The following is a 23,095-nucleotide window of genomic DNA, read 5'->3' on the forward strand; positions in this document are numbered from 1 at the left end:
TTGAGTCTAGTTTTCTTTTATCATATTGGTATGCAAAGCATTCTGACCCAAAAGATTTCATCTTTGATAGATTAGGCTTTCTCCCATTTATCATGTAGTATGGAGTTTGCCTTAAACAATTGTTAAAACACTGCGAAGCATAGCAGCAGTTATTACTGCATATGTCCATAACTCTTTTGGCAATTAACACTCAAGTAACATACACCATGCCATCTCAAATAGTGTTCTCCATGGCATTTCTCAGTGTCCTCAAAACTTCATAACTGTGTTTTAAACTCAATAAAAGTCACTTTTCCATCACCTTGTGTCAGGAAAGCTTTTTGAAGGGTTATTCAAAGATAAGATACTGGACTTTATAGCAAATTATAATACTATGAGTGTATGCCAGCAAGGTTTTATGTGTAATAGATCTTGCCAGACTAATTTCTTTTTATGAGAAGTTAAGGGACCTCGTTTCTTTGATGGCAGTGGATGTAATTTACTTAGACTTTGCTAAAGCATTTGATACAGTGCCACACAAAAGGTTACTGGTTAAAATGTTGGCCTGGAACATAGTATTTGTACCTGGATAGAGAACTGGCTAAAAGATAGACTACAAAGAGTGGTGGTAAATGGAACATTTTTTAATTGGACCAGTATTGTTAGTGGAGTACCACAGGGCTCTATACTAGGTCCCTTGCTTTTCAACTTGTTTATTAATGATTAATGGTGGGCATTGAAAGTACTGTTTCTATTTTTGCAGATGATACTAAATTGTGCATAACTATAGGTTCCATGCAGGATGCTGCCACTTTGCAGAGTGATTTGTCTCAGTTGGAAAACTGGGCAGCAAACTGGAAAATGAGGTTCAATGTTGATAAATGCAAGGTTATGCACTTTGGCAAAAAAAAATATAAATACAAGTTATGCACTAAATGGCAGTGTGTTGGGAGTTTCCTTAAATGAGAAGGATCTAGGGTTTTTTGTAGATAACAAGTTGTCTAATTCTGGGCTACTAAAGCAAATAAAGTTCTGTCTTGCATAAAAAAGGGCATTAACTCAAGGGATGAAAACATAATTATGCCTCTTTATAGGTCCCTTGTAAGGCCTCATCTGGAGTATGCAGTGCAGTTTTGGACTCCAGTCCTTAAGAGGAATATAAATGAGCTGGAGAGAGTGCAGAGATGTGCAACTAAATTGGTTAGAGGTGTGGAAGACTTAAATTATGAGGGTAGATTGAGGTTGGGGTTGTTTTCTCTGGAAAAAAAAAGACGCTTGTGAGGGGACATGATTACACTTTACAAGTACATTAGAGGACATTATAGACAAATAGCAGGGGACCTTTTTACCCATAAAGAGGATCACCGTACCAGAGGCCACCCCTTCAGACTAGAAGAAAAGAACTTTAATTTGAAGCAACGTAGGGGGTTCTTCACAGTCAGAACAGTGAGGTTGTGGAATGCAGTGCCAGGTGATGTTGTGATGGCTGATTCAGTAAATGCCTTTAAGAATGGCTTGGATGATTTTTTGGACAGACAGACTATCAAAGGCTATTCTGATACTAAACTCTATAGTTAGTATAGTTATGGGTATATATAATTTGTGTGAAAGTAGGGAGGGGTGTGTGTATGGATGCTGATTTTTCATTTGGAGGGGTTGGACTTGATGGACTTTGTCTTTTTTCAACCCGATTTAACTATGTAACTATATGGATATGAAAGGGTTTAAATGATTCCGGCAGGCCCTTAAGAATCATTGCAATCAACCGTCCATCACTTAGTGTCTCTCCAGCATTTCTCAGTGCTGTAATGGCTGTTTCTGCCATAGTCTGTGACACTTTAATTTGCAGCTTTCTGAAGGGATGTTAACTGTATCTGTGTATAAGATAATTATTCGTGGCTTTCCTTTGCTGGTATAGTGGTTTCTCAGGATGTGAAGCACTTTCCTTCCATCATCAGCTACTTCTCTCATAATCCGAGACAGACTTTTATCATCCAAAAATGTAATTAACTCCGCATAAACCTCCTCTTTCTTGGACCACAAAATAACAATGTAAAATGAGGGAAAACTTAAACTCAGGGCATGTAAAATTGAGGTTTCACTGTATATATATATATATATATATATATATATATATATATATATATATATATATATATATATATATATATATATATATATATATATATATATATATATATATATATATATATATATATATATATATATATTAGTATGGAGTGTATCCATGCAGTGGCTTAACTAGATATTACTGAGCCCCAGGGCAAATAATTTTTTCAGGCCCCCAAAATGTCTAGAGGTTGACTTTTATTTTTTCACTAATATCTACTGTAACTTTAAATGATTTAGGGACTTGTGGGATCTCTATACCTCTTGGACCCCCTGCAGTCACAGGCTGTGTTTTCTCTGTAATTATATCCCTGTATATATGTACTGGGGTTGTTTAAAGAGGTTGAACTAAATTTACTGTGGCCTTTTTCAACCCAATTTAACTATGTAACTATATGAAAGGGTAAGGCAAAACTTGATGTGGTGTTTATACAAATGGCCTGTAGATGTCACTGTGCCCAGACTGTGCATACTTCCTGACAGCTTAAAAGTGAAAGTGACTGTTGTATAATGGCTGCATGAGTCTCTGCTAATAAAGCACTGTTATACTCTACTCATCCTCGGCTACCCAAAACATAACAGATTGGCGACGAGGATGGGACCTTCTAACTCTGCAGCAGCCTGCAGCTTTTCTTCCAAACCCAGGTGAGCCTACTATACCTTTTACTGCTTGGATCCGTATGTTTGAAAATTACATTATTGCTGCTGACCATGGGGAGAATTCTGCTGCTAGAAAGCGTGCTTTACTTATTCACTGCCTGGGAGCAGAGGGACAGCGTATATTCTATACATTACCTGTTGATACTTATGAAACTGCTCTTACTGCTATAAAGAACTTTTTCATGCCAAGAGTAAATGTGGTTGCTGAAAGATATAAATCCCGCCAACGTGGAATCTACAGAACAATTTGTTGCAGCTTTGATAGAGCTGGTTGTTACCTGTGAGTTTGGGAAGCTAACAGATGAAATGCTAAGAGACCAAATAGTGGAAAAAACAAACTCACCTCACATTAGAGAGAGACTGCTCCTATAGCATGATTTAACCCTTGCAAAGGCTATTACAGTTTCTAGCCAAATTGAAACAGCAGTGGCAGAGGCTAAAACTCTCAGTCAGGGAACTGCTGGGAATGTACAGACTGTGAATTCAGCACTGTGGCCTAATAATGCACAGTCACAGGCAAAATACAGTGCTAAGGAAAGGGATTCACCTACACTGCAAATCCGTGCAGCAAATACAAATAAAAAATACTACTTTTGCTGTAGTTCAACACAACACACTGAAAATCATGTTACATGTCCTCCAAAAACTAAACGGTGCCGCAAATGCACAAAAGTAGGACATTTTGCTAAGATCTGCCGTAGTTCTGCTTAAAGATGTTCACGAAGTCACTACTACAAATGTTAGAGTATTAAGTGTGGATAAAGCTGGTACATTTAGTCCGGACAAGTTTATATGCACTGCCAGTGTCAGTACTGCGTCTGCTGACAAGGGACACTCCATTAACCTGATGCTTGATACAGGTTCAGCTGTTTCTATACCACCAAATCATATTTTCTTGAAATACTTTGCACCTGCCCTGAAACTGGTCAGTTACTTAAAGAGATACTGACACCTGAAATTAAACTTTTTTTTACATCTATTATAATATTTGCTTTGCAAGCTACTTCTAACTTTGCCATAAAGTATTTGCACAATGCTTTTACATTAACTGTCTGATGCCCAATGTTCCTGTATGAGGGGGCTGCCATATTTGTGCAGCAGGAGTCCGTTAGCATTAGAAACTGTAACTAACAGGCTGAGATGGGACAGTCAGGTTGGCAAAGTCAGAGTGTCAGAGAGTCAGGCTTAGGAACTTCAACTAACAATTATATACAAAAACAAACCTCTCGGCAAAAAAATGATCAACATGACCTATAGGTAACATTTAATGTACATTCATATGCCAAAATTCATTTTTTAGTGTCAGTATAAGAGGGGGGTTGTGGGTGCACTCCTTTAAAGGATCCCATCCCTGTGCTTTGTTGCTTGCCAGTGACTGTACAATTTGAATCAAATACTGCAAAATGTGTGAATAATACAATGTGAATAAGGGTACTGCTACACTTGGAAGGGATCTCTTTGGTGCATTAAACCTACAATTAATTTATGGTCTCATTACTACAGCACCAGTGCCAGCCACACAGCATGTGTCTAAAATTTCACCACAAAGCAACACTTCACTGGGTTGTGCGAAGAACTTTGAACACAAAGTTAAGTTGAGCCCAGATGTAAAACCAGTACCATTCCCTGATTCAGCATGGGAAAAACTTGTTATTGATATTGTCGGTCCTTTTACAGATGCTCCTATAGACTGTAGATTTGCTATAACCTTGATAGACTATACAGTAAATGGCCTGAAATTGCATTTGTTTCTCATATAACATCAGCCACAGTAATAACATTTCTGTCTACAGTCTTCAGCAGAGAAGGTAATCCAAAAGAGTTAATATCAGACAACGGACCACAGTTTGTCTCATCTGAGTTTGAATTCTTTCTGAGAGAGAGGAATATTGTGCATAGGAAAACTTCAGTATATTGCCCACAAGCAAATGGAGAAATCGAGCGATTCAACAGAAGCCTGAAAGAAGCACTACAGACACCAAATCTTACTGGGAAATCTTGGAAAGTATTTAGAACAGAGTTGTCACAGAGTGCCATGTGACAACCCAGTCATCTCTAGCTGAATTATTACATGGCAGACAGATGCACACTAAGTTATATGTTGCAGACATCAAACTTCCACAAAATACTGTGCCTGCAAAATTATCTACTGCTGACATTGTGAAACATCAACAAGCCAAATGCAAGGTTTATACTTACAGAAAACGTGGTGCAAGAGAAGTGCACTTTCAGCCTGGATCTTTAGTCAGAATTAGGAAACCAGGCATACTGAAACAAGGACAATCAAAATTACTAGGTACAGGTACAGATTAGGGGCAATATATATGGCTGCTGCTGGCACAGGTACAGATTAGGGTCAATATATATGGCTCCTGCTGGCACAGGTACAAATTGGGGACTTTGGGGGCAATATGAGGGATTTGCTGCTCCTGACACATTTGAACGGTGCTGGCCTGGGTACATAGGGGCAATATCATGGCTGCTGGCACAGGGACAATATGGTGGCTCCTGGTACAAGTACATTCAGCTTAGACACATATTACACTTTTTTCATAGACGTGTTAAAAGAAAAATGCTGTGGATATTCCACCCTTTACTTGCACTTAGTTTACTTGAAAAATGATAAGAGGATAAAATGATGCTACTGAGAAAATGTATTACATATATGTGTGTGTGAGTTATTTATTAAATAAAAGAAACCATATAATGCTAAGGTAGGAAATTGTAATGCAGGACTGGGGGAGGCATTGATTGAAGCCCTTGCCTAGTGTGTAGAATACACTGACTGGGAGGCCCGGGGCCCACCAGGGCTGCTGTCCAGTGCTCCCCTCCACCCCCCCTGCTGCACCGCTGGCACAACGCCACCACGCAGCGCATTTGCACTATGTTTTGCCACGACCGCCCACTAAAGGGAGGTAACGGCAGGAAGAATCCTGGGTGTGAATCTGGGCGGCAGGGCCCACCAGGTTTTTTCCTGGTGTCCCAACGGCCCAGTCCGACCCTGCCTGCTGGTAATGGCTGACAAACTTGTTACATTAAGGGGGTATGCTATAGAGGGGGAAACAATGTTTTCACACCAAACCATTTACTATATTTATCTTTTCTCATTTACATAACCTAATTTTTGGAACAGAGGAGTCAAAACCTAAACCAAAGTAAGTAAACAGACAGAATATAAAACATGTAAAGAAAAGTTGAGTAGTCTTTTTTTTTTTTTCAGTTTACCTGCTTACTTTCCTTTGTTGTATTGTTCTAGGCTCTTTATGCCAAATCTGATGCCTTTAAAAATACCAGATGGAGAAAAGGTGGATTTTGATGTAAGCATAATTGCAAAATGGTTATCAAAATAAATTGACAGTATAACATTGTTTTACATTACATACAGCTGTTTTATGCATTGCCATCTTTTACTCAAATTGAATGTGAACAAGTAAGGCAAAACTTTGACATGTAACAGTTATCAAGGTCATATAGAAGTTAGTGGGAGGTGTGCTGATCCTACGGGACAATTTTTAAACCAAATAGAATTTTAGAGGTTTTCAGATTTTCTTTGCTACGAATTATCATAAAAATTTTAATTTTTTTTACAGATTTTGAGGTATTAGAGTTTTTGGTTTTAGAGTTTGTGAGCTTAGTTGTGGTTTCTAAAACCTCTAAAAGCACTATAATCTGACCTTTAATAAATTAGCCTCCACGTGCAGAATATTTTTCTCTCACAGGGCTGCAGTATTTCACTAATAATAGTAGCCATATTGCTGCATAATTATAAATCCTCATTGTCACATTTAATTTTTAATTTTTTTGGTTGCACAAGTAACATTTTTAATTTGTGCACACTTTGAGAAAACTGTACAATCAGTAATGTGTGTGTGTGTACATATTATTTGTGTGCATGCAAAGGAGTGCATTGTTTATGGAGATTATTGCATGACCTTCTTTGTAGAATTATATCCTTAAAGAGTTATGCAATAAAAGTGAAGCATTTGCTACAGGATATTGCACAGGATAAAATCCCGTAGGATTAAATCTGCAAATAGAGCATATCATTTTCATTTTGGATTGTCAACTGTCTAGTGTCAATAACACTCTAAGGGCCCAAATGTGCTACAAAGCATATTGGCCAACAACAATTGCAGGGCCATACAGTCAGTTTTGTATCATGCAGTCACTGTACCTGTAGATTTATATATCAACCCTATGTCAAAAGCACAGGAAGTATAATATCAAGTTTAATGCAGGGGAGGATTAAACAATGGTAGGGCCCATAGTCTTGCCCACCTCTGTCTTGTCACAGCTCCACCCCTGGTCGGGAATATCTTTTATCTTTGGTCCCTGGATACTGCCAGTTTCGATCTTGTGAAAATCTGTCTCTGGTATAATGTGGGTTTTCACTAATATTATTGCTCACTAAAAGCTCTTGATATAGTATTTTTAATAACAGTTACAAACAGCATATTTTTGTTCTTAATAAATTTATTTGCTATTGCACATGATAATCTCATCTATCTGTCCTTGGTACAACTGCAGGACATCCACAGGAAGAGAATGGAAAAAGATCTCACTGAATTACAGACACTTATTGAGGCTCATTTTGAAAGCCGGAAAAAGGAGGAGGAGGAACTTGAAGCCCTTACCGAAAGAATGGTATATTGGAATTATTTTCTTAAAACAGACTTATTATGGAATTATTTTCTTGGGAATCTATGGGAGATAGCCATCCCTTCATGTGGAGCTTTTTGGATAACAAGTTTCTGGATAAGGGATCTCGAACCTGTACCACTTTTTCATAAAATCTTTAAATATATACAGTATTCCTAATTATTACTTGATTATATAATCATTTAAGGTAACATGAAATCAGTTTTAAAAATTAAATAATTTGCCTAAAGGGGAACTATCGCGAAAATCAAAATTTAATATAAATTAAATGATACTAAAATGAGAAACTTTCTAAATACAATCAATTAAATATTCTGCATAGTTTCTGAAATAGTCAAGTTTCTCTTCATTCTGTCTTCTTGCAGGAGTTGGTGTCAGATATTCATTGACAGTTAGATCCAATTTATCTTATAGAGGGGCTTTTCATTTCCTAGATCTATTAGAGCTCACTTTATTTCAGAAACGGTACAAAATTTTATAACTGATTATATTTAGAAAACTTCTTATTTCAGTGTGCTGAAGCTTATATTAAATAATAGTTCCCCTTTAACATGGACTCTACGCCCTTCCTGTAATTTGGAGCTTTTTGTAATGACAAGTTAAAGATTAAGGATCCCTTACCCCTTACCCGTACTGGGAATTTGCTGGTAAATGACTGTAAAATTTCAAGATCAGGGGCGGAGCTAGCCACAAAACAGAGAAGGTGCAATCTCAAGAGCTCCCGGGGTTCCCTACTGTAATTTCGCCTACCTTATGAGCACAAGCAGGTGCGATTTTGCCGGAGTAATTGGGAAGACAATCCGGCACGTCCCAAGTCCTGGAAAACACTTTCACCTCGCCTGGGGCCAGAGAAAGGACTGAGGCCTAGAGACACACGGACTTGCATGGTTATTCCCCCGGACCGCTGCCGTACTGGAGCCACGATCCCAACCTGCCTGGACCAGCGCACCCTCCCGGATTCTAGGGGAGGGTAAATGTGTAAGGGCCCCTTCTGAGTATTAAAGGCACAGTACACTAGTTTTCCAAAATAAAGAACAGATTAACAGTTACACATGTTACTCACGACACCAGTTGGTCAAATGGTTCCTTCCACAGTTATACAGATTATCCAATGAACCCCACAGCAATCTGGCCTTCTGAACCCAGCAAAAGGCCTTTTAACTGCATCACCTACTGGTTAAGCAGTCAGTTGTACGCTCTACAACCCTCTTCTTCACCCCACCTAGGACTTTTACCTGTGCCACCTCCCTGCTTCAGCCAGCTGAACATCCCGTCAATGTTCCCACTGACCTTTCTGGGTAGGCATTTTCCATCAACTTGGCCCTTGTTCTCTATGGTTCTACTGCCCCCTGGTGGAAAGTTTACCCAATTACCACTAACCACTAACTCCATAATGCACCCACATTTCCAATTTACATTCAACACTATCATAAACATTAAACATTCATCATATCAGATTTCAATACATTTTCAACAGTCATGATAGTTCACCCTCTTACAAGTGTCTTGGGGACCCTGGGAGCTCTCCCCCTCATGACACATAGCTGCACGGCCCTTTCCTCACCAAGCCTATAGCTTCCTCATGGGCAAATAAAAGGCAGTCCCAGTGTTATACACACACACCAGCATACTGGAACACTGCCAGCCAAGCTGAAACTACCAGAACTCTCTACTCGCACCAGACAGGCTCTTCACACGCACCAACCATAGTGCTGTGTAGTAATTGGAAATATATTCTCTGCCACTGAAGGGACTTCATTAAGATCCCAGGTTACAGGTATACCCCTGGACCTTTGGGGGAGCACCACAAGGAAGGCAGCAATACAGACCTATAACTAAACCACCAGAAGTCCAGGTCCTACATCTCAAAAGGCCTTTGCAGAGGAACCTGGACCCTGAAGTATGGCTGTCAGTACTACTACACAACTAGAGGAGATAAAAGTGGATTTCTCTCTCCTACATCTCCAAAACAAAAGGGAAGGCACCACAGAAGTAGAGACCAGGGTCTCTACAATGGAAGACACAGTGACTCCGCTCCCAAATTACATCGCGGAAATCAAGCAGCAGTTGAAGGTAGCTCAGAAAAAAAACAACGACCTAGAAAACAGGCTGCACAGAAATAATGTGCGTAACATTGGCCTGCCTGAAAAATCGCAAGGACAGCACTTGAGGTGATAAATTCTCTACCTTGTTTGTAGTGGAAAGGGTGCACAGAGTTCCAACAAAACCATTACCCCTGGAGCACCTCTGCGTCCATTCCTCATATGCATGCTCAACTGCAGAGACTGGGATGCGGCCCTTAGAGCAGCCAGACTAAAATGACCTATCTGCCTCAATGGAGCTGCTATATCTCTCTACCCAGATTTTTCCCCAACCATTCAGAAATAAAGAGCCATGTTCACTGCAATCAAGAGGAGAATTCGTGAATGCCAAATACCATACAGCATGATCAGCTAGACTGCAAATTCAAGATGGCGACCAGATCGAAATTTTCAGTTCTCCAACAGAGGCAGACGACTGGCTAACAAGGAAAAATCCGAGGAGATCACCCCTCGCAACTAACTGTTAGGATCACCCAAATGCTCTGTAAAACACTGTTATCTGGGCTTCTTCTCCGGCAATCCAGCTCCAGCTGATGAGGTCTATGGTGGGATGAATATGTACTTTACACCCTCAGCACATATACCTATACTTATGTCAGTAATCGCCACGAGACATAACACCAATAGAAGCCCGTAAATACCAGAAATAGTTGTGGGAGGGAGAAGTGACCAGAGTGCGTTGACCCCACTACTCCTATCCATAAGAGCACCCCATACGTAAAATTTGCCCTCCTAATTACACACTGCAAATGTGAAGCTGGACTCCATAGGTATCCTGGAGGGGCAAACCCATACCAAACAATGGCATAAGCAGATCAGTACCTAGGAGTGGTGTAACTATTGGTCTGTTGGATTCAATTATCCATTCTATATACACTCATTCCCCCAAGAACTCTGGAACAGTTGCATTTTTTAAAACCGAACCAACCTACAACAATCCAGAACAGGGAAAATTCTCTGCCTTAGGAACTCGGGAAATGCAATTTACCTTGTTGTCCTCAACTGCATACCCGAGCATATACCAGATTCTGAAATAAAAGCATGGGAATCCGGAGTACATGCATCGGCTTACAACTGCATTGCTAAAACTGTTTTGTTCTTAATGTTGCAATAGTTGCTGGTTTACTCAATAGCTCCTATGCATATGTTGTTTCAGGCTATTAGACCCACCCAGGTTGAGGGGTGGGTAGGGAGGGAAAAGGGTACATGCTGGGCATTTTATGTTTATCAATAAGATATATGAAGTTCCGGTCACATTGTCTGTTTGCAATACTCAGTTCAAGGATGGACACTGCACACAACATATACACAACATATCCAAATGGCTGATCTTTCCATTCTCTCATGGAATGTGAGGGGCCTCAAATAAATATTTCAAAGAAGCCTTATGTTCAATTATATAAAGAGGCACTCACCTTCCATGCTCGTTCTCCAGGAAAACCCACCTAGTGGGCGAAAAGATATTGTCCCTTAAAAACCATGGGTGGGATGTCATTATCACTTCACTTACTCCACGTATTCAAGAGGAGTAATTAAATTACACTCAGATCACTATGGCAGGTATCTGATCCTGCACTGCCATCTATTCAATAAATCACTCACAATTATACACCTCTACATTCCCCCACCATTTGCAGTATCCATCCTAGACCAATTTAATGCTAAACTAGTCGGATTTGCCATAGTTCTTTCTGTATATTTGGGGACTTTAACTGTTGTATGAAACCCTCTATAGACAGACTTAACCCAGGCTCAGCTATCCCTACTAAACTTGCACAATGGGTGGAAGCCCTTCAACTAACTGACGTGTGGAGGTGGAAACATCCACATTATAAGGCATATTCATGTCACTTTTCCACACATAAGACATTCTCTCATAGCCCTGGCCTTAACCTCCTCAGAACTCCTTCCGCAAGTAACGCAAATCCAATACCTGCCCCAGACACTCTCTGACCATTCCCCCCTCCAACTCACGCTGAGATGGAACCCCCCACAATTATCCCCTCTGGCTACGAGATGGAACAGTCGCCTCCCTAAACGATAGCTCATATACAGAATATTGGGTCATCAATGTAGACTCTGCCTCACCCACTGTCCGCTGGGATGCCTCTTAAGCGGTGATGAGAGGAGCTCTTTCCCACGCCATAGTCCAAGCTAGGAAAGGCACCCAAAACCATGAGAAGGAAGCCAAAAAATATTTACAAAATGCTGAAGCAGAACACACCTTAAGCCCCACTGACTGCAGCTCGCTCATTCCTTAGTAAAGTAGAGGTAGGCCTTACCAGAAAGGGCCTACTATACCAATCACAAACTATATTTGTGCATTTGGGACAAGAATAGAAAATTACTGGCATACTTATCCAGACCCCTAGTCACTAGGCAGTCCTCACACTTAAGGGCCAATGCCCAAAGCCCTGTACACTTTTGTCTTTAATATGTGTCTGTATGTTATCCACCTGCTTAGATTGTAAACTCTACATGGGAGGACCTCCTTCCTAACTGTGTCATTTGCACATGGCACTTAATCTCTGTATAATTATACTTGTTTATTTCTTCGCTTTTCCTATTATTTATTATGCTTGTCCTCTCTGAGTACTTTTCTTCTCTGTAAAATTGTACAGCTCTGCCTATTCATGTAGCATAAATAAAGTTATACATAAATCTATATATTAAAACAATATATAGATTTATGTATAACTTTATTTATGCTACATGAATAGGCAGAGCTGTACAATTTTACAGAGAAGAAAAGTACTCAGAGAGGACAAGCATAATAAATAATAGGAAAAGCGAAGAAATAAAATGGTCAAAATGGTAAAACATAGAATAGAAACAGTCAAACACACACTGCTTTCAGTAGTATGTTTTGGACCTGGGGTTTATTTTGATAATTTTGATCATCATGCCTTAATTCTACTACAAAAAAAGGATACAAAAAATTGGGATTGCAGTGTCACCTTCAAAAAAAGGATTCATGCTAGCTTAGTTACCATCAAGTACAAATACCAAGTTGAAGGTAGGCTAAGGTTTGTATGCCATGAAGGGCTGCCAGATGGACAGACGTCTTGCAGGGGAATTTTGTTTTCCCTAAATAGTAAAAGTATTAAAGAACACACACTATTCTATTATTGTAGGCTATTAGAGTATACATTAGTGAGATTAATGATATGATTACCCAATTTTTTGGTTATTACATAAGATGGTTATAGACATGGATAGCAAAATAGCAATGATTCGCTTGTTCAGATGCAGGGCTGAAGTGAGTAGCCAGTTTACTTTGGCTTTGTATATAATTTCCTAACAAGTTGAAATATTTTAAAATCAAAGCTAAGCATTCAATGGCAGAAATATAATGTTATTAATACATAATGCAGCAACTAGATAATTATACAGTCTAAAAAAACTGAAATAACAATGGTATAGTTATACACTATGCTATTATTGTAGGTGTGACTATTAGAGGTATACATTTGTGAGATTAATGATTACCCAATTTTTTGGTTATTACATAAAATAGTCATAGACATGGATAGCAAAATAGCAATTACAGTATTCGCTTGTTCAGATGCAGGGCTCAAGTGAGTAGCCAGTTTACTTTGGCTTTGTATATCATTTCCTACCAAGGTAAAATATTTTAAAACCAAAGCTAAGCATTCACTTGCAGAAATATAATGTTATTAATACATAATGCAGTCTAAAAAAACTGAAATAACAATGGTATAGTTATACACTATGCTATTATTGTAGGTGTGACTATTAGAGGTATACATTTGTGAGATTAATGATTACCCAATTTTTTGGTTATTACACAAGATGGTTATAGACATGGATAGCAATCTTTCGCTTGTTCAGATGCAGGGCTCAAGTGAGTAGTTTACTTTGGCTTTGTATATCATTTCCTACCAAGGTAAAATATTTTAAAACCAAAGCTAAGCATTCACTTGCAGACATATAATGTTATTAATACATAATACAGCAACTAGATAATAATTATACAGTCTAAAAAAACTGAATTAATGTTAATGGTATAGTTGTAAATTTTTTATAATTTCATGTATTATTTTTCCTATTGTAGGAGAAGAGACGAGCTGAACGAGCCGAACAGCTGAGGATTCGAACAGAGAGGGAAAAAGAGAGGCAAGCTAGAGTTGCAGTAAGTACCTTGTATACCCCACAGGTTTATAAATGGAGTAGTATAATATAACACACATAATAATAATAACACAGTTAATGACCCTTTTGGCTAATGCAAACTACTATCTGCTTAAAATTGCAGTTTAGTCAAGCTGCATGTTTGTTATAAAATAGTTATAAAATATGTGTACAAAGTATATGTATCACCACATTCTGAAATTAACCCTCTCTAGTCAAAGTAAGCCCTCCTCCTTATTGTTTTTTCTTCTCTCTGGATTGATGTAGACTAATAACTGACAGTGAAAGCGGGAGCGAGGGGTGGGCTCACAGATTCAGAGGGTACACGATGCCACACAGACACAGACAACGGTTCTTACCCAACAGTGAAGTTTACTGAACAATAATAAACGATAAATAGCTGGGCATGTATAAACAGTCAGATAACAAGGTATAAATCACACAATAACAGTAATACTGCCTAACCTAAAACTAGCTCCTGCTAAATATTCCCCCACAGTCCGCGAAGCAGCCTGGCTGCCCCTAAATGTTCCTTCCCGGTCTTTGTCTTTGGGGTGCACCCTTAAGTATTGCGCAATACTATTTGTAATCCACAGGTAATGTGTCCTTCTCTTTACACGAGGCTTCCCTGTATGCAGTTCCAAGCCCAGCGAAGTATGTCTCTAGCAATGTACTGTAATATACAAAATGTCACTGGTATGCACTATGATGCAGCAAGGCTGCGCTTACAGTTCCTTGGGTGCTTTAAGCAAGCTTTCCATGCTTCCTTCTGGATCCACAGGTCTTTCCACGGCCAAAACCACACAGACAGGAAACCCTGGATCATTCACTGCAAAACTGTCCTTAGGTGCTGCAGAAGGGAGTCTCACATCACTTCCTGTTCCTCTCAGGACTCCACCTCCTTAGATAATCTGTGATGCATTAATCGAACTTGTTCATACAACCCCAAACCTGTAATTACAGTTTACTAGCACACTTGTGGGGTTCGGATCACTCCCCTAAATTAGCCTTATTCACGTTTTGAGAGGTGAATGAATATAAACTTTCATTACTATACACAGCATTGTACTTATTCCATTTCCTTTGCTGCCACCTACTGACTGAAGTGACTAGTACAGGTAATTAAATACAAATATATTGTAGAACATGGCTTCATACCCTTACATGCCACCCCACTAAAACATTGGCGTCCCGACAGCTTCACCAAATAAACTCATCTGCTGCATAGCGCTGAGGGGGAATACCTGACGTGGAGCGCTCCGACCTGCGTAAGCCTAAGTTTTCTGTACTTGGTGTAGGAATAAGGCCCGGCTCCTCCCGGGGTGGTAGAGCATTCTCAGGGGTAGCCTCCGCTGCCGCCCCATTGGGAGCGGGTGATTCACTAGTTTGTGAAGGAAATGTAGTAATTACACACCATCCTACATCTCTTGGAGGTTTCGAAGGTAGCTGCTGAACATCTCCAGAATTGTCTGTCGTGGGGCAACTCTCTGAGAGACAGGGCCTGAGCATGTTGCGATGTAATCTTCGAATCGGTCCATTAGAGTTTTCCTTTTGCAAGTCGTAGACTGGGCCTTCCGGATACACCTGCCTCTTTACAATATATGGTTGTGCTTCCCAGCGGTCATCCAATTTATCTGTGGGCCGTTTAGCACGCACCAATACTCGGTCACCCGGCGTCAAGGGTGCAGTCTGCACAGGTTGGTGATCCCTAGGGGTTAGTTGTTGCAACTTCTCATTGACCAGCCGATATACAGTTCTCAGTTTGTCCTGGTGCTCCTGCACCCATGAGTCAACTGTCCTAGGGGACTCTTCCGACAGTGGACCCAGATTCATTTCGGCAACTTCCTGTCCTGGGCGACCAAACAGTAGCATATGTGGAGTATAGCCGGTAGTGTTATGAACACGATTATTGTATGCCCATAGTAGTTCAGGCAAATACTCGGGCCAGCGCAGCTTCTTTTCTTTCTCCAGAGTGCGAAGCATCTGTAGAAGCGTTCTGTTGAACCTTTCACAGGCTCCATTTCCCTGTGGGTGATATGGCGTCGTCCTTGACTTCTCCATCCCATACAACCGGCATAGCTGCTCCATTAACTTCCCTTGGAAGCAAGCTCCTTGGTCGGAATGAATCCGCTTCGGACATCCATACACCTGTATGAAGTGTTGACACACTGCACGGGCAGCTGACCCTGCCGTCTGGTCAAGGGTGGGTACCGCCACAGCGAACTTTGTAAAGTGATCAGTCATCACAAGGCAATATTGGTGTCCACTCACTGACTGACCAATCAAGATATAATCAATCATTAAGATTTCCAGTGGAGCCGATGTCTTAATAACTTGACTTGGTGCCCTCTGTTCAGGAGGTTTCGCCAGCTCACATGCTCGGCACTTCTGACATACTTCACGGACAATCTGCTCCAACTGTGGACAGTACACTAATCTCTGTACCCACTTGTATGTCTTCTCCACGCCAAAGTGGGCACCCTTCTCATGTCCTTCGAGGGCCACTTTATGAGCCAGGTTACTGGGTATCACCATCTGCCACCTTTCCTCAAGATCAGTAGGTAGAAACACTTTCCGGTACATTATTCTATTTCGGATTTGCAGCCGATCCCACTGTTGCAACAGCTTCCATCCATCTGAGGACAAGCGACTTCGCTCTTCCATTTTGGGCCATATCCCTGTCTTCACCCAATGTTTGATCTTCTTTAATTCAAGATCATCATCTTGCACCTGAGCCCATTCTTCCTCTGTCTTTCCCAGCAACACCGTGTTATGGGTAGCCACCCCACTTGAGCTTGCTACGGGTGGCTGCCGTGGCACTCGGCCCAGATCGGGTGTCTCAGTCCCTTCATCTTCTTCATCCACCTCATCTGTTGGGGCTTCCCAGGTGACTCTGGACAGGGCATCTGCATTTGCGTTCTCCTTACCGGCACGGTACTTGATGGTATAATCAAAACTTTGCCAGCCTTGCCACCCATCTCTGTTCTAAGGCGCCCAGCTTTGCATTCTGCAGGTGAGCCAAGGGGTTATTGTCTGTCCTTACTAGGACCTTTGCTCCAGTGAGATACCCCGAGAACTTTTCAGTCATTGCCCAGACCAACGCCAACAGCTCGAGTTTGAAGGAGCTATAATTTTCCGGATTGCGCTCAGAGTCCCGTAGGGAGCGACTAGCATATGCAATGACTCGTTCTTGCCCGTCTTGTTCTTGGGCCAGCACCGCTCCTAATCCATGCAGACTTCCATCTGTGTAGAGCATAAATGGTTTGTCATACTGAGCATATGCCAGGATGGGGGCACTGATCAGGGCTCTCTTCAACTCATCAAAAGCCTGCTGCTGCGACAACCCCCACGATATGGGTCGTGTCTTCGGACCCTGGGCGGTCCCTCTCAAGAGCTCGTGTAGTGGTCCGGCGATCTTTGCGAAGCCTTTTATAAATCTTCGATAATATCCAGCCAGTCCAAGAAACGCCTTCACTTCTCGAAGTGTCTTAGGCTGTGGCCACTTACTCACTGCCTCTATCTTGCTCTCTGCAGGACAAACTCCCTCAGCTGATACAACGTGTCCCAGATACTCTAATCTTGTTTGAAAGAGATGACACTTCCTCGGTTTGATCTTGAGACCATGGGCACGGAGTCTACTTAACACTTGCCGCAATCTTCTCAAATGTTCTTCAAACGTCGGAGCATGGACTATTATGTCATCCAGGTAGATCAGAATTGACTCAAAGTTCAGTTCACCCAGGCAGTGTTCCATTAGGCGTTGAAATGTACCCGGAGCATTTGTTAGTCCAAAAGGCATTCTTTTGAACTCATACAACCCCATAGGTAAGATAAAGGCTGTCTTCTGTCTATCCTTTTCTGCCATAGGTACTTGCCAGTAGCCACTTGCCAAGTCCAAGGTTGAGAAATACTTGGCCCTCTGTAGTGCCGTCAGGGACTCTTCAATCCTTGGCAGGGGGAAAGCGTCCTTTACTGTGGCAGCGTTTAACTTTCTATAGTCCACGCAAAACCTCAAGGACCCATCCTTCTTCCGCACCAAGACCACTGGCGCCGCCCATGGACTCTGGCTCTCTTTGACTACTCCACTATCTAACATCTGAGACAGCATTGTCTTCACCTCTTGGTAGAGAGTGGGCGGAATCTGCCGGTACCTTTCTCGAATTGGAGGAGTATCCCCAGTCAGTATTTCATGTTCTATAACTGTGGTACAGCCAAAGTCCTCTTCACACCGGGAAAAAGTGGATTGAAACTCCCATACTACAGCTTCGATCTTCTCCAACTGGTTGGCGGTGAATTGGTCGGCGTCGATCTTCATTTTCTCCAAGATCCGCCTGCCATTCCATTCAGGCGTGGGCTCTTCCACTGAGTTCTGGTCCACTGCCAGGGTCCAGATATCATTTTCAACTGACCGTAGGGCGAATTGTCTTCCTGTGAGTGGTACTCCTTGCAGAACATGTAGCTCAGCCACTTTCTCTCCAGCATGAAAGGTAACTTCATGGTCGTGTATGTTGACACACCGGACTACCACATGACCGTCCATTACTGTCACAATGGTTCTGGCAATCACTGGGCTCCGTCCAGCTTCTGACACACCCAGTGGCTCTACTAGCACTCCTATCCCATTCAATTTCCGCCAGCCTCCGACAGGCATTCGTATAATCTTTTCCTGTCGTGGGGGTACGATACAGGCTCTTCCATATGGGGCATACACTGCTCCCACTGGCTTATCTTCAGGGGTGCTTTTGCAGATACCGCAGGTCCGGATCAGCCTCTGGAATACCCTCTGGGTAGGCTTGTGGGAAGTCGTTTTCTTCCAGTAGCCCGGTCCCTCCTTTGTAAACAGGAGCTGATCTAGCCCTCTCAGGACATTCATCCCCAATACCACGGGAGCTCCACACCGAGCCGGATTCTCTACCAGTACCACTCCCTTCCTGCCGACATCCTGTCCACATAGCTTCATCCGCATCCAAGCCACTCCGAACACTGGTATAGCAGTCTGATTTACCGCCGTCAGCTTAATCACAGTACCCTTGTCAGGTTTCAACATGTGTCCGAAGTGCTTTTCGAAGAACTCCACTGGCATGGTGGTAACTTCTGACCCTGTGTCTATAAGACATCCCACCATCTGTTCTTCAATTTGCACTGTTAGGTAGGGGCTTTCGGCAACCAGGTCCCGGGGGTCATTAGGAATAGCTTGGCACCTGGCTTCCCCCGCGGTGTGCCCCACTACCGCGAGGGATTCCCGTTTAACGGCGGCTGTTCTGGATGTAGGCCCCTTTGCGGGCATTGACGGGAGGTATGTCCTCTTTCTTGACAAACCCAACACTGTGGGCCCATAGTTCTCCGGTTCCTGGGAGGGCCCCACGACTGCGCCTCTTCAGGTGGTGTCCGGTCAGCCCAGTGCCTGGGGGAACTTCTCACTCTGGCCTCTGTAGCCACGGGATATCGAGGGGGACCCATTGGGGCGGCACTCCTCTGCCAGTAATCCGGCTGGACTGGGGCCATTGCTGAAACTTGCAACTGTGCCAACTGCTTCTGGATTTCTCCCAGGGATGCACTGAGTGCCTTCACAGTCTCTTGCAGCTCCCCTTCCTCAGAAAGAGTTCTTGGACTTCTTACAGCCTGCATCCTCACGGTGTAAGCCCCATAGGCCTCCTCCTTGTCTCTGGCCACCGCTTCAGCCTGTACCTTGTGAAATTGCAGCGTAGCATCCACCAGGATACGTTCCCTGAGGATCTGGCGGAGGGGGGGACTGCGCAATCCCAGAACAAACTGGTCCCGAAGGATTTGGTCTCCAGTTCCAAGAACATTAGCGCCATTGCCCTCTCTTCTCTGTATGTGTGCCCATATTTCTTGAAGAGCATTCGCAAACTGGGGGATAGTCTCATCTTCAAGCTGGAAGCGAGTGAATAAGCGAGACCTAAGGCTGCCAGTACCGGCCGTTTCTCCGTAGATAGGCTCAAGAATTGAGAGTATGGCCTCCAGAGTCTTCCTCTCCTCCTCTGGGCGTAGCATTACAGTGCGTCTCGCATCCCCTTCCAGGGCGTTCAGCGCCACATCGGATTGCAGATCAGGAGTCAAATTGTACAACCTAAGGGTACTTTTAAGGTAAGTGGCCCAGTCTTCTAGCAGCATGTTCTGGCCGTCAAACCGTACTAGCTGGTTCAGTATTGCTCCTGCGGGCAAACACATGGTCTGAGCTACTCCCACGGCAGGAGGGGCAATGGGGGCTATGGCAGGAGCGGCCTCATGACCGGCTGGGTTCTGCATGGCGATCAATGTACCCTGCTCGCAGCGCCAACTGAAAGCGGGAGCGAGGGGTGGGCTCACAGATTCAGAGGGTACACGATGCCACACAGACACAGACAACGGTTCTTACCCAACAGTGAAGTTTACTGAACAATAATAAACGATAAATAGCTGGGCATGTATAAACAGTCAGATAACAAGGTATAAATCACACAATAACAGTAATACTGCCTAACCTAAAACTAGCTCCTGCTAAATATTCCCCCACAGTCCGCGAAGCAGCCTGGCTGCCCCTAAATGTTCCTTCCCGGTCTTTGTCTTTGGGGTGCACCCTTAAGTATTGCGCAATACTATTTGTAATCCACAGGTAATGTGTCCTTCTCTTTACACGAGGCTTCCCTGTATGCAGTTCCAAGCCCAGCGAAGTATGTCTCTAGCAATGTACTGTAATATACAAAATGTCACTGGTATGCACTATGATGCAGCAAGGCTGCGCTTACAGTTCCTTGGGTGCTTTAAGCAAGCTTTCCATGCTTCCTTCTGGATCCACAGGTCTTTCCACGGCCAAAACCACACAGACAGGAAACCCTGGATCATTCACTGCAAAACTGTCCTTAGGTGCTGCAGAAGGGAGTCTCACATCACTTCCTGTTCCTCTCAGGACTCCACCTCCTTAGATAATCTGTGATGCATTAATCGAACTTGTTCATACAACCCCAAACCTGTAATTACAGTTTACTAGCACACTTGTGGGGTTCGGATCACTCCCCTAAATTAGCCTTATTCACGTTTTGAGAGGTGAATGAATATAAACTTTCATTACTATACACAGCATTGTACTTATTCCATTTCCTTTGCTGCCACCTACTGACTGAAGTGACTAGTACAGGTAATTAAATACAAATATATTGTAGAACATGGCTTCATACCCTTACAACAGATATACATGTATAAGCTATGCTTTATATTGTTTTATATGTTAAAACTTAATAAAAAAATTTAAGTTACAAAAAAAGTATATGTATCACCATGTATTTTCTTTATAATTGTGTTATAATACACATCACAAAGCCTGTGTTAAGAAATCTCAATAAGAATTGTATCCTGTTCTAGGTGCTTTAACAGCACAAAGCAGAGAGTGCCTGTGTAGCTAAGCTTGTCCAAGGAGTATCAGTGGAGTCAATAACCTAATCATATCCACAACAAAAAGGACCTGAGATATAATTAAAAATGTATACAGTCATATGAAAAAGTTTGTGAATCCCAATTCTTTGCAGTTTTGTTTATCATTGGCTGCGTTTTCGAAGTAGCAACTTCATTTAAATATATAATTATGGAAACAGTAGTATTTCAGCAGTAACATAGAGTTTACTGGATTAACCGAAAATATGCAAATTAGACTGGTTCATTAATTTTGGCGCCCCAACGGTGATATTACATCAATACTTAGTTGAGCCTCCTTTTGCAAATGTAACCGCCTTTTGTCAGGCTTCAAACACTGTTTAAGTATAGTGCGCCCAGTGAATTATAAGAGGTTTCTGCCTTTCTTGCCTCATACGATTTATAGTAAAATTCCATCATCTAGTCTAGTCTGTCATAAATTTAAAGTAATTATTTATATCTCTTATTTCACTTTTCAAGGAAGAACGTGCACGCAAAGAAGAGGAGGAAAATAGAAAGAGAGCTCAGGATGATGACAGGAAAAAAAAGGCCTTTTCCAACATGCTTCACTTTGGTGGTTACCTTCAAAAGGTATTTATCATTTTTTTATTTCACCTGTTTTATTATACTTTTGCTTTGTAGCTGTCATAATTAAAACTTGCCTAGAGTCTTGTTTGACTGAATCAAATAATTTATAATTGGTGGTTTAAGCAACTTATTGATCTCACCGTGGTCTTCTATAGTGAACAAAACACTGCAAAGAAAAAAACACAAATCCCTGTTTGTATATATAATAATTTTTGTGTCTTTTTAAAACTTAAACTAAATTACTATGTAAAGATATACTTAGTTCCTGCAATTAATTGTTATTGTGATCTCCAGGAGAACCAGGGTAATATGTCCATCCCAACCTGACATGGTTTCCCTTCTAAATTACTTGCAAACATACTGCATGTTAATTTATTGTTATTGTTTGTCAGATTTTATTTTAAATGTGATCTTGTAGGATTTAACTTACTTGAAGTATTTGAACTTATTTCAGACAGAAAGAAAAGTAGGGAAGAAACAGACAGAAAGAGAAAAGAAAAAAATGATTCTAGCTGAAAGAAAAAAACCCCTAAATGTTGAGAACCTGAATGAAGACAAACTAAGGTATAGTGTGATACTTTAAAGGAACAGAAACACCAAAAAATTAAAAATGTTTTAGTAATGAAAATAAAATCTATTTTATGCTGCACTAGTAAAATTCGGTTTCTTGTTTCAGAAGTTCTACTATAGTGAATTCCATCCCCTCAAAGCTAAAAAATGAGAAAAGGCACAGGATACACGCTCTTTAGTACACAATGGGATTGTATCTTATGTGTGAATTGCTGCCCCCATGGCTACATAGCAGCTTGATTATATAAGCCACAGTTGTGTTTCTAAAGCAAACACTCGAGTTTTACTAGTGCAGGGCAACAGTACATTATATTGTCATTCCTTTAAAACACCTTTAACATACAAATCACTGTGAGTTTGAATTTAACTGAAAATGTGTCACATATGAATACACAAACAGACATGATATAATTAAGTAATCATTTGGAATTCTGTATACAAAAAAACAGTACAGGTATGAGATCTGTCTGGAAACTCCTTTTTCGAAGGCTCAAAATTATGTGAATTCCATCCCCCATAGTGTTCATTTTTTCTAAAATAATTAACTTTTTCTGTAATAATAAAGCAGTTCCTTGTACTACATTAATTCATATTTGTGGCAATACAATGCCATTGGGGTTATTTAATGTTTAATTGATTTTTAGTAGACTTAAGGTATGGAGATTCAAATTATGGAAATATTCCTTATCTGGGAATCTCCAGGCCCCAAGCATTTTATATACCTGTTGTAAGATATGTGTGTCAAAAGGGCACACTATTGTGTGTATTTACCAGCATTAGGCTGGTGAAATGAAAACTCCAGCGAAAAGCATGTTGCTGCAGCTAGTAAAGCTGTGTAACGGCTT

General features: G+C 41.5%; 1 protein-coding gene across 3 annotated transcripts in view; it reads left to right on the forward strand.

The window, feature by feature from the left end:
• tnnt2.L (troponin T2, cardiac type L homeolog) overlaps positions 1-23,095 on the forward strand; it is an 85,784-nt gene that overhangs the window by 43,553 nt on the left and 19,136 nt on the right. For 2 of the 3 annotated variants that reach the window (XM_018248142.2, NM_001089040.2), the window contains 6 exon segments: positions 5,903-5,924; positions 6,026-6,086; positions 7,297-7,413; positions 13,606-13,683; positions 21,573-21,683; positions 22,135-22,244. In XM_018248142.2, coding sequence (XP_018103631.1) covers positions 5,903-5,924; positions 6,026-6,086; positions 7,297-7,413; positions 13,606-13,683; positions 21,573-21,683; positions 22,135-22,244 — 499 coding nt within the window. 3 annotated transcript variants of the gene reach the window in all.

This window comes from Xenopus laevis, chromosome 2S (genome assembly GCF_017654675.1).
Source record: "Xenopus laevis strain J_2021 chromosome 2S, Xenopus_laevis_v10.1, whole genome shotgun sequence".
Taxonomy (NCBI): Eukaryota; Metazoa; Chordata; class Amphibia; order Anura; family Pipidae; genus Xenopus; species Xenopus laevis.